Source organism: Schistocerca piceifrons, chromosome 2, assembly GCF_021461385.2.
Source record: "Schistocerca piceifrons isolate TAMUIC-IGC-003096 chromosome 2, iqSchPice1.1, whole genome shotgun sequence".
Classification (NCBI taxonomy): Eukaryota; Metazoa; Arthropoda; class Insecta; order Orthoptera; family Acrididae; genus Schistocerca; species Schistocerca piceifrons.
In genome coordinates this window covers 734567595-734579457 of record NC_060139.1, presented here as the reverse complement: position 1 = coordinate 734579457, position 11863 = coordinate 734567595, and the positions used below count along the sequence as shown (strand labels likewise).

Here is an 11863-nt window from a genome sequence, read left to right as displayed (position 1 = left end):
AGATACATCGTTCATTGATGAAACAAAGTTTGCATGACTACTTATTTCACTGGTAGAAAGAGGCTTGAAAGTTCCTGTGCGTAGCGTTATTTGACAGAGAAGTAGACAAGAGTGTTTCCAGCAGCCGGCTATCCAATAGATAAGAGTGGCTGCAAATCCCATGCAAGTCATCTCGTAAAGAAGTGGAATGTGGTTTGGTGAAATAAATCAGTGTAACCCAGACCCACTTTCACAGTAAGTCTCAAAACGTTACAATGGATGAATTAATTAATTAATTAATTAATAGTAAAGGCTTCCTGAAAAATTATTTATTTACACATCACAAAATTATTTTCACAAATTAAAAATTGTTTTCACATTATAAAGATAACATTTTAAAATCATTGAAATAAATAAAACATTTAAACAACAAATACAATGTTTACGGTGTGACTAGAGGCAGGCAATGAACATGTCATGAGCAAAAGTAGTAATGTTATGAGCCCCACTTGCAGCACTCTATTAACAGATAGTCTTATGAAATACTTATCTCAAAGGAACCTAGATTTGTGCAGATTTAAGTACAAAAACAGTCTTCCACATTTTAAAAACACACTGAAAGATATAATTTTTCAGCAGCTGCAACAAAGCTCAGAAACATTTCTATTTGCAATCTATTAAATGGTTTTCCACTTCAACATTGCATCATCTCTGGTTACAGGGCTCCTGATCAAACAAAATTCTGTGAATGTTCACATTCAACATTTACATAAAGTTTCCTGACGTCTTACTCTAATTTCACAGCCAAAACCTTCCCAAAACACATCGAAGTACATAAAATTTGAGGTAGGACACCAGTGCGCCCACTTCTTTTCCATTCAAGAAGGTATTTCTGCCCTTTCTTCTGTGGTTGGCACTGCTCCATAACCATTTGATACTATTTTTACACTTCCCAGCAAATCTGCTTTGTTTTCTTCATGATTCCATGTGGCCATTACAGAAACTCTTGTCTTCCTCTCCCAGCAGAGAAAACTTACTACAGATGTAAACTAAAACAAAACAGTGTTTATGTTAAAATTTAATTTATGTTAAATTTTAATTATAAATGAGACAAGAGTATTACTTATTGTTGTTTAAGGAGGAATGTAATCAGGACTTCCAAATCTATGCGGAGTTAATGTACAGAGAGACACTGACATCTTAACATATCAATGAGCTTAGCAGTTTCTTCATATTAGGCCATAAGTTATCATTTGAATACCCCAGCAGTCATTGTTCCAGTAAGCTCACATTTATAATCTGTATGTATTACCTGCCAAGTGATGTACATATACATATAATCCTTTTTTATTTCAACTAAGTAAGCAAAATATTGCAGTGTCAGGACACTAAAGTGTTATTGTATTACCTCAGCACCAGCAATATCTGCTAAAAGAGGAAAAAAATGTCATTTAAGGGGGCCCAGATAATGGCTACAAACTCAATTTTTTTCCTAATTACCTTGAAATGATAAAAGCCTCTATCTTACAGTAAGGTATAAATGAAAGACTGCAGAGTATTCAACAAACAAGCTTTGAATTTCCAGTGTAAAAATTATAGTCTTCCTGACTCTTTAATCAAACAATGGAAAATCTAGGTTGGAAAGTAACAATATGAGAGAAGGAAAGTTGCTACTCACCATAAAGCAGAGATGCTGAGCCGCGATACGGACAATAAAAAGATTCGCACAATCATTGCTTTTGGCCATTAAGGCCTTTGTCAGCAGGACACACACGCGCACACGCACACCTGCAGTCTCAGAGAGCTGAAACTGCACTGCGATCAGCAGCACCAGTGCATGATGGGAGTGGCGACTGGGTGGGGTTAAGGAGGAAGCTGGGGTGGGGAAGGGGAGGGATAGTATGGTGGGAGTGGCAGACAGTGAAGTGTTGCAGTTTAGATGGAGGGTAGGAGAGAAGGTGGGGAGGGAGTAACTAGCAGAAAGGAGACAAATTAAAATAAAAGAAATTACAAGACTGGGTGTGGTGGAGAAATGAGGGCTGTGTAGTGCTCGAATGGTAACAGGGAGGGGCTGGATGGGTGAGGACAGTGACTAACGTAGGTTGAGGCCAGGAGGGTACAGGAATGTAGGATGTATTGCAGAGAAAGTTCCCACCTGTGCAATTCAGAAAAGCTGGTGTTGGTGGGAAGGACCCATATGGCCCAGCCTGTGAAGCAGTCATTGAGATGAGGGGTATTGTGTTTGGCAGCATGTTCAGCTACAGGGTGGTCCACTTGTTTTTTGGCCATAGTTTGTCGGTGGCCGTTCATGGGGACAGACAGCTTGTTGGTTGCATGCCTACATAGAATGCAGCACAGTGGTTGCAGCTTAGCTTGTAGATCACATGACTGGTTTCACAGGTAGCCCTGCCTTTGATGTGATAGGTAATGTTAGTGACTGGACTGGAGTAGGTGGTGGTAGGAGGATGTATGGGACAGGTCTTACATCTAGGTCTATTACAGGGGTACAAACCATGAGGTAAGGGATTGGGAGCAGGGGTTGTGTAAGGATGGACGAGTACATTGTGTAGGTTCGGTGGATGGCGGAATACCATGGTAGGAGGGGAGGGGTGGGAAGGATAGTGGGTAGGACATTTTTCTTTTCAGGGCACAATGAGAAGTAGTCAAAACCCTGGTGGAGAATGTAATTCCGTTGCTCCAGTCCCAGATGGTACTGAGTCATGAGAGGAATGCTCCTCTGTGGTCAGACTGTGGGACTTTGGGAGGTGGTGGGAGACTGGAAAGATAAGGCACGAGAGATTTGTGTTTGTACAAGGACGGGAGGATATTTACGGTCAATGAAGGCTTCAGTGAGACCCTTGGTATATTTAGAGAGGGCCTGCTCGTCACTGCAGATGCGACGACCACGGGTGGCTAGGTTGTATGGAAGGGACTTCTTGGTATGAAACGGGTGGCAGCTGTTGAAGTGGAGGTACTGCTGGTAGGTTTGATATGGATGGAGGTACTGATGTACTGAGGCGGAGGTCAACATCTAGGAAGGTGGCTTGTTGGGTTGAGTAGGACCAGGTGAAGCATATGGGGGATAAGTAGTTGAGGTTCTGAAGGAATGGGAATAAGGTGTCTTCACCATCAATCCAGATAGCAAAGGTGTAATCAGTGAATCTGAACCAGGTAAAGGGTTTAGTATTCTGGGTTTTTAGAAAGGATTCCTCTAGATGGCCCATTAATAGGTTAGCATAGGATGGTGCTATGCGGGTGCCCATAGCCATACCATATATTTGTTTGTAGGTAATGCCTTCAAAGGAGAAGTAATTGTGGGTGAAGATATAGTGGGTCATGGAGACTAGGAAGGAGGTTGTTGGTTTGGAATCCATAGGGCGTCTGGAAAGGTAGTGTGATAGCAGTAAGGCCATGGGCATTAGGAATGTTAGTGTGCAGGGAAGTGGCATCAGTAGCGACAAGCAGGGCACCATATGGTAAAGGGAGAGTAACTGTGGAGAGTCGGTCGAGGAAATGGTTGGTATCTTTTATATAGGAGGATAGGTTCCAGATCATAGGTTCAAGGTGTTTGTCTATGAGAGCAGATTCTCTCAGTGCGGGGACAGTAACTGGCCACAATGGGGCATCCTGGGTGGTTGGGTTTATGGACTTTAGGGAGCATGTAGAAGGTGGGAGTGTGAGGAGTGGTAGGGGTAAGTAGAGAGATGAACTCTGGGGGAGGTTCTGTGATGGGCCTGAGGATTTGAGTAGTGACTGGAAATCCTGCTGGATTGCTATAATGTGATCACTGTGGCATGGTTTGTAGGTGTAAGTGCGGCTCAAAACTATGGTGATGGAGCCTTTGTCTGCAGGTAGGATTATAAGATCGGGATCAGTTTTTAGATGGTGGACTGCGGTTCTTTCTGTGGATGTAAGGTTAGTATGCATGTTGAGGGATTTGGGAAATGATGGTGGGGCAAGGTTCGAGGATAAGAAATTGTGGAAAGTTAACAGAGATTGGATTGAAAGCAGTGGAGGTGGATCATGGTTGGATGGAATAGTGAACTGAGTTAGGCAAGGTTCAATGTTGGTCTGGTTGAGTGTGATTGGTCAGGTTGGTGGCAAAAAGTGTTTTCACTGTAGGGACCAGGAGAAGGAGAGAAGGTCTTTAACTAGTCCTGCATGGTTGAATATGGGAGTGGGGCAAAAAGTGAGGCCTTTGTCCACCACTTCTACAACAACCTCCAAACCTCACCCACACCCCCTCATAGCTGACAAACTTTGTCTTTCAGACCTACTACACTTACCCCACCCTCAAACTCCCTCCCACCACCACACAGAACTCCAACCCTAAACAGCCCTGCAACACAGTCATGAACCTTTCCTCCAAAAGCCTTAGTTCCACAGAAATATCAGTCCTTTCCAACGGCCTCACCTTTCACCCCACTCCCATATTCAACCATGCATTACTAGTTAAAGACCCCTCTCCTTCTCCTGGTCCCTACAATGGAAACACTTTTCGTGACCAACCTGACTAATCAGACTCAACCAAAGACAAATATTGAACCTTGCCTAACTCAGTTCACTCCTCCATCCAACCGTGATCCATCCCCACTGCCTCCAAACCACCCCCTGTTAACTTTCCAGAATTTCTTATCCTCGAACCTTGACTTACCATCATTCCCCAAATCCCTCAACATGCACATTAACCTTACATCCACAGAAAGAACCGCAGTCCACCATCTAAAAACTGATCCTAATCTTATAATCCTACCTGCAGACAAAGGCTCCACCACCGTAGTTTTGAGCTGCACTTACACCTACAAACCATGCCACAGTGATCACATTATAGCAATCCAGCAGGATTTCCAGTCACTACTCAAATCCTCAGGCCCATCACAGAACCTTCCCCCAGAGTTCATCTCTCTACTTACCCCTACCACTCTCCACACTCCCACCTTCTACATGCTTCCGATAGTCCATAAACCCAGCCACCCAGGATGCCCCATTGTGGCCGGTTACTGTGCCCCCACTGGTAAAATCTCTGCTCTCTTAGACCAACACCTTCAACCTATTACCTGGAACCTATCCTCCTATATAAAAGATACCAACCATTTCATCGACCAACTCCACAGTTACTCTCCCTCTTCCATATGGTGCCCTGCTCGTCACTATTGATGCCACTTCCCTGTACACTAACATTCCTAATGCCCATGGCCTTAATGCTATCTAACACTACCTTTCCAGATGCCCTATGGATTCCAAACCAACAACCTCCTTCCTAGTCTCCATGGCCAACTATATCCTCACCATCAATTACTTCTCCTTTGAAGGCATTACCTACAAACAAATATGTGGTATGACTATGGGCACCCGCATAGCACCATCCTATGCTAACCTATTAATGGGCCATCTAGAGGAATCCTTAACCCCTTACCTGGTTCAGATTCATTGATGACACCTCTGCCATCTCGATTGAAGATTAGGACACCTTATTCACATTCCTCCAGAACCTTAACAACTTCTCCCACCATTTGCTTCTCCTGGTCCTACTCAACCCAACAAGCCACCTTCCTAGATGTGTACCTCCGCCTCAGAGATGGCTACATCAGTACCTCCATCCATATCAAACCTACTAACCACCAGCAGTACCTCCACTTTGACAGCTGCCACCCGTTTCATACCAAGAAGTCCCTTCCATACAGCCTAGCCACCCGTGGTCGTCGCATCTGCAGTGACGAGCAGGCCCTCTCTAAATATACCAAGGGTCTCACTGAAGCCTTCACTGACCGTAATTATCCTCCCATCCTTGTACAAACACAAATCTCTTGTGCCTTATCTTTCCAGTCTCCCACCACCTCCCAAAGTCCCACAGTCCGACCACAGAGGAGCATTCCCCTCATGACTCAGTACTATCCGGGACTGGAGCAACAGAATTACATTCTCCACCAGGGTTTTGACTACTTCTCGTCGTGCCCTGAAAAGAAAAATGTCCTACCCACTATCCTTCCCACCCCTCCCTTCCTACCATGGTATTCCGCCATCCACCGAACCTACACAATGTACTCGTCCATCCTTACACAACCCCTGCTCCCAATCCCTTACCTCATGGTTTGTACCCCTGTAATATACCTAGATGTAAGACCTGTCCCATACATCCTCCTACCACCACCTACTCCAGTCCAGTCACTAACATTACCTATCACATCAAAGGCAGGGCTACCTGTGAAACCAGTCATGTGATCTACAAGGTAAGCTGCAACCACTGTGCTGCATTCTATGTAGGCATGCAACCAACAAGCTGTCTGTCCCCATGAACGGCCACCGACAAACTATGGCCAAAAAACAAGTGGACCACCCTGTAGCTGAACACGCTGCCAAACACGATACCCCTCATCTCAATGACTGCTTCACAGGCTGTGCCATATGGATCCTTCCCACCAATACCAGCTTTACTGAATTGCGCAGGTGGGAACTTTCTCTGCAATACATCCTACATTCCTGTAGCCCTCCTGGCCTCAACGTACATTAGTCACTGTACTCACCCATCCAGTCCCCTCCCTGTTACCATTCGAGCACTACACAGCCGTCATTTCACTGCCACACCCAGTCTTGTAATTTCTTTTATTTTAATTTGTCTCCTTTCTGCTAGTTACTCCCTCCCCACCTTCTCTCCTACCCTCCAGCTAAACTGCAACACTTCACTGTCCACCACTCCCACCATACTATCCCTCCCCTTCCCCACCCCAGCCTCCTCCTTATCCCCACCCAGTCGCCACTCCCATCATGCACGGGTGCTGCTGATCGCAGTGTAGTTTCAGCTCTCTGAGACTGCAGAGGTGTGTGTGTGTGTGTGTGTGTGTGTGTGTGTGTGTGTGTGTGTGTGTGTGTGTGTCCTGCTGACAAAGGCCTTAATGGCCAAAAGCTATGATTGTGTGAATCTTTTTATTGTGCCTATCGCAGCTCAGCATCTGTGCTATATGGTGAGAAGCAACTTTCCTTCTCTCGTATTGACCCTTTAATCAGACAGATGTAGTCTGAGCCACAATGAGATTTCATATATGTCCTTTAAGTATTTTGTATATATTTTTCACTGATATAAACCGTCTTATTATTCTTATGGCAACTCTTCTCAGCATGCAGCACAAAATTTCACATTGCTAAATATATACAACTATTGGTGAGAAATAAATGCTAATCTTTTCGACTCTGAATATTGATTTCAGAGCAGATATTCCATGAAGTCAGAACATTGCCGTGAAAAATTTACACACTATACATGTACAATGCAAACCTGCAACTGCAGCAGTCTTCAGTACCGCACTGTCGAAGCTTATGAATTATGAAAGCCTAAAGTAAAAGGTTTTTCTCTATACCCACATCAGCCATGGTGTGCAAAACTTCATGCATGCACAACATGCCCACTTGTCCAAGGCTCAGTCTATCTAGGCACTACCTGTAGGTCTCTATCATCCTTTGTACAGTGTGACGTGAACTGTTTCTTGCAGCATTTGGTGTGTCTTACTTTGGCCCACTTGACTCTTCAGCTTTGCAGACTCATGGTGTATGTGCTGTTTATCATGCACTGTTTGTTCATGGTATAAAGGAAATTGACAAGTCCAGTGGCTGGCTGTACAAAAAGAGGCAATCTAGTCATCTGTCATTGCAATCTTTTACAAATGATTGGGAATCACACAGGAGAGTTATTAGAATTTCCAGCATCTATTCTATAGCTGCATAATCAACAGGCACCAAAATTTATTATGAAAAAATGCATTAGAACAACACACAAACAATTTAAAGATTTAGTGGATGATGAAAGAGCTAAAAATTATAACAATTGAGAAATAATTTGTATGAGATTCATTGTTCTCTACATCTTGAAGCACTTTGTGTTACATATGCAGATATGGAACATATGATTCAACTGGTGGTGCAAACTGTAAATTTCCTGTAGCTGCCTATGCTATTGCAGCATTGCAACAGTTTTCAATGGAAATGAGTTAAGGATAAGGAAACATTACGTACTACTGCAAAATATGTTGGTTGAATTAAAGAACATGCCTGGAATGAGTTTTCAGTTTAAGTCCCAATACTGTTTTATTTATGAAGGGAAAAAGAAAGCAAGAACGAAAATTAGAAGAGCCATAATGGATTGTGGACCTTTTACTTTAAATGGAATGGACTGCAAACTGCTCTCAGCAAGACATTGCAAGGTGAAAAGGACTTATTTCTCATTTCATGGCAAAAGTGGATGCCTATGAAAAGAAAATTGTAAAATGTATGTTATTATTAATTATCATTAGAGCCTCAACATTTTTTTTACTCTTCTTCCAAGGCTCAGGCAGAGGGGCAAATGCTAACATGTTGCATTGCCAGTGCTGACACTGCACTTCCTCAATCATATTGGGTGAGTTTTAGCTATAGTGTACATGGGAGGTGGCTCCCACTGTGTCACTGGTCTCGGCAAGCATCAGATTGATCTTTGAGAGGCTCAAGTTTCCTGCAATGCCTTCCCTCTGTAGCAAATGTGTATACTTTCTCCCTAATAAATCAATTTTGTGTCAATTGTATCTTCATCTTATTAGTGCCAAATATCAGCCTATATTTGTGTCCACCTCAGCCCACCACCCTATACATTGATGTGCAGAACTGGGATCCAACCTGTAACCTTTTAGCCTGTTCATGGCTACTGGAAGACATCCAGAATACATCTGCAAGGAATGTGCTGCTTCCTTAAGATGCAAGGGTTTGCTAGACAGTCCTGTTGCACTATGCTCTCAGTGACCTGAGATTTCACTACATTATGCACACTGGTGTGCACTCTGCAAGGAGTAAGAAATTCTCATTTCCACACAGCTGGGTGCAGTCCAGCATGGTAACATGCTGCTATCCCTTGGAATTAGTTAAGTGTGACACTGTGTACAGGGGTGCATAACGTGTGTGCATCTTGTTGATGTAGGTATCTGACTGCCTGGGACAGCTGCTTGTCTGCCCATTCATTATAGCAGAGGGTCACAGGGTCAGCTTCTGTTCTGCCACATCTCACATTGTCGGCAGGCTGTGCTCCACTGTGGCCACAGTGCCATCATCCCCACAGCAGTTAGAAGATGACAACTGAGTTTTGAACTGTTGTTATTCTAGACCACACCGATTGCCAAGACAGGAAACAAAATAAGACGTGAGAATATCTATTTTTAACTGTAACTTCATTTAGAGCTTAATAGTCACTAGTTGAAGCTTAGCTATATCCACTTTCATGAAAGTGACTATTGTCTAACCACCATCATTTGTTGCCTCATTTAATTGAAGTGTGGCACCAACCTTTTTACACCTTACTTCTTTTGTCAAAGTTAAGCAAATTTTAGAATGTAGTTTAAGACAAAGAATGGTTAGGACTATAGCCCAGGGGGAAGAGACATGTAACCAAAGCACTTCAACTGTGGAGAAAATTATTTACAGTTATTGTGTGGTGAATGAAGTAGCTATTGAAGCTGTTAAGATCGTATCATGAATTTTACAGTAAGTTTTATTAGCTTCAGTAAAACATTGCACATTGAGATTTTTGACTCTTTCAAATTTGGAATCCTTTTTTAATTACTTTTTCAACAGTGCTTTGACAAGTTTTGTGTAGTATGTGGGTCAGTGCCATCTTTTATTAATTTATTTGGTATAAATCAATTGCTGCCGATAGTATTTCGTTGTATCTAAGCTACATCTGGCCTACATTTACATCATTAGTTTGGAAGGAGTGGAGACACTTTAGTAGAAACCAAGTGAATTTTTAACTTTTTTTCAAAACACACATTTTGAGTTTACATTTTGTAGATCTGGATGTTATGTTGTTCAGTCCTGCAACAGTGACCTTGTGGTCACTAATCTACACACACACACACACACACACACACACACACACACACACACACACACACACACACACACACACACACACAAAAGACTGTTGTGAGTGGCAAACTTTCGGAGCTGAGGGCTTCTCCTTCAGGCAGAAGGGTTTAAGGGGAGAGAAGAAGGGTGAAGGGAAAGGGCTGGGAAGGTCTAGGGAAAGAGGTAGATTTTGAGAAAGTCACCCACAACTGCATATTGGGGAGACTTACCATATGGAATGAGAAGGAAAGACTGATTGTTGGAGACTGCATTGGACGAGATTTGAAAACTTGAGAGCTTAAAGGTGGAAGAGAGGGTAATACGCAAGACAGATATTACTACTAAAATCTACTACTAAAATCTGTCTTGCATATTACCCTCTCAAGTTTTCAAATCTCATCTAATGCAGTCCCCAACAATCAGTCTTTCCTTCTCATCCCATACGGTAAGTCTTCTAACCCACTGTTCTGGGTGACTTACCCAAAACCTACCCCTTTTCCTAGACTTCTCCAGTCTTTCCTTCACCACCCTTCTTCCTTCTCCTTCAACCCTTCTGCCTGAAGGAGCCATTGGCTCCAAAAGCTTTCCTATCACAACAATCTTGTGTGTGTTCTGCCACCACTTGGTGAGTAGATTTTTTATGTATCAATTAAATGATTTTAAAGAGGTCAAATATATTTTCCCAACAATTAACATTTGTACTTGCAGTAGGGCTGGTAATGGGAAAATTCTGATTTTGACATGCTCCTAGGGAGTAATTTCCATTGTCGCATTCACGATGCAGTAGAATTTGGGTCACATACTGTCTGAATAGGTGACAAAGAATTCCCGTTTTTGCAGCAACAGTATTGCAAAGGCATGTGAGAAGGCCAGGAAAGGATCCACCCTGCCATTCTCAGAAAATTGATGCACTTCAGACCTTAAGTCAACTGACTGTGAAACTATACATGGTGAAATGGGAAGGATTCTCTGATAAGGTCAAATTTAAGTTCCTCATGCACCCAGCTACCAATCTGCAGGAATGAGTTGCTAGGTAAGTTGCAAGTGCATGTGAAGAGAATTGTGTATCAGCTGGTGGTATTTAATGAAGAAATTCTTGCCACTTAGTACTGATAATTCAGCAGATACTGAAAGGAACAGTTGTCAGTAAATGAAACAGAAATGGGAAGACAAGGGAAACAGAAAGAGCAGTAGGAAATTAAGATGCAGAAGAGTATATGTAAATAACATATCACAATCCCTCTTAAAACCGAAGTTATAGAAAAGTTTATGCATCTGCCTGAGGACAGAAATTTGTTTTATTCAGTGCTTTAAGAATTTAGTACCATTTGCCTGCTACAAATCTGACATCTTTATGTTCCTATTGGATGATAGGTCAGTCAAGAATCATATAGAATTTCATATTACTTGCAACCTCTGGTCAAACAGAGCATTGAGAACAGTTTGAAGTGGCAATAATACAACTTCCATACAGTCTCTGGTCCCCACATGTTGTCATTGTTCCAAAATGGACATACAAAGAAGAAACAGTTTACTGAATATGAGTTGACATGTGAGCGTTGAATAAATTAACAACAACTGACTATCATCCCACTGAAGAATAGATGAAACATTGGCCCATTTAGGCAACTGTCAATACTTCACAATGTAGACATGCCTTCTGGTTATCACCAGATACCCCTTGCCCTGATATATTGTGAGAAAACTGCATTTATAGCAAAATCATGGTCTTGTGAGTGTTTTTGGACATCTTTCAGATTATGAAAATCACTCACAACATTCCAATGGTTTGTGGATTTATTGCCGAGGGGCATGTAACCTTCCGTGTGTCAAGTGTATCTAGATGATATTGTCTTTCCAGTTCACAATGACAGAACTGTACTCTTCCATAAACGAAATGCAAATCTTAGCCTGAAATTGGGTAGTGAAAATTTGCAGAACCACAAGTTAATTATTTGAGCCACACTATTGTAGCCTCCAGGATCCCACCCAACCCATAGTTGATCAATGCAGTAACATA

At 42.5% G+C, this 11863-nt stretch overlaps 1 protein-coding gene across 1 annotated transcript in view; it reads right to left on the bottom strand.

Annotated features, from left to right (window-relative positions):
• Window positions 1-293: 293 nt before the first annotated feature.
• Window positions 294-11863, bottom strand: part of LOC124777359 (MFS-type transporter SLC18B1-like) — a 132607-nt gene continuing 121037 nt past the window's right edge. Inside the window, exon 12 of the mRNA XM_047252733.1 lies at window positions 294-1028. Within this exon, the coding sequence (XP_047108689.1) occupies window positions 858-1028 (171 nt within the window). The 3' untranslated portion in view covers window positions 294-857. The remainder of the gene's footprint in view (window positions 1029-11863) is intronic.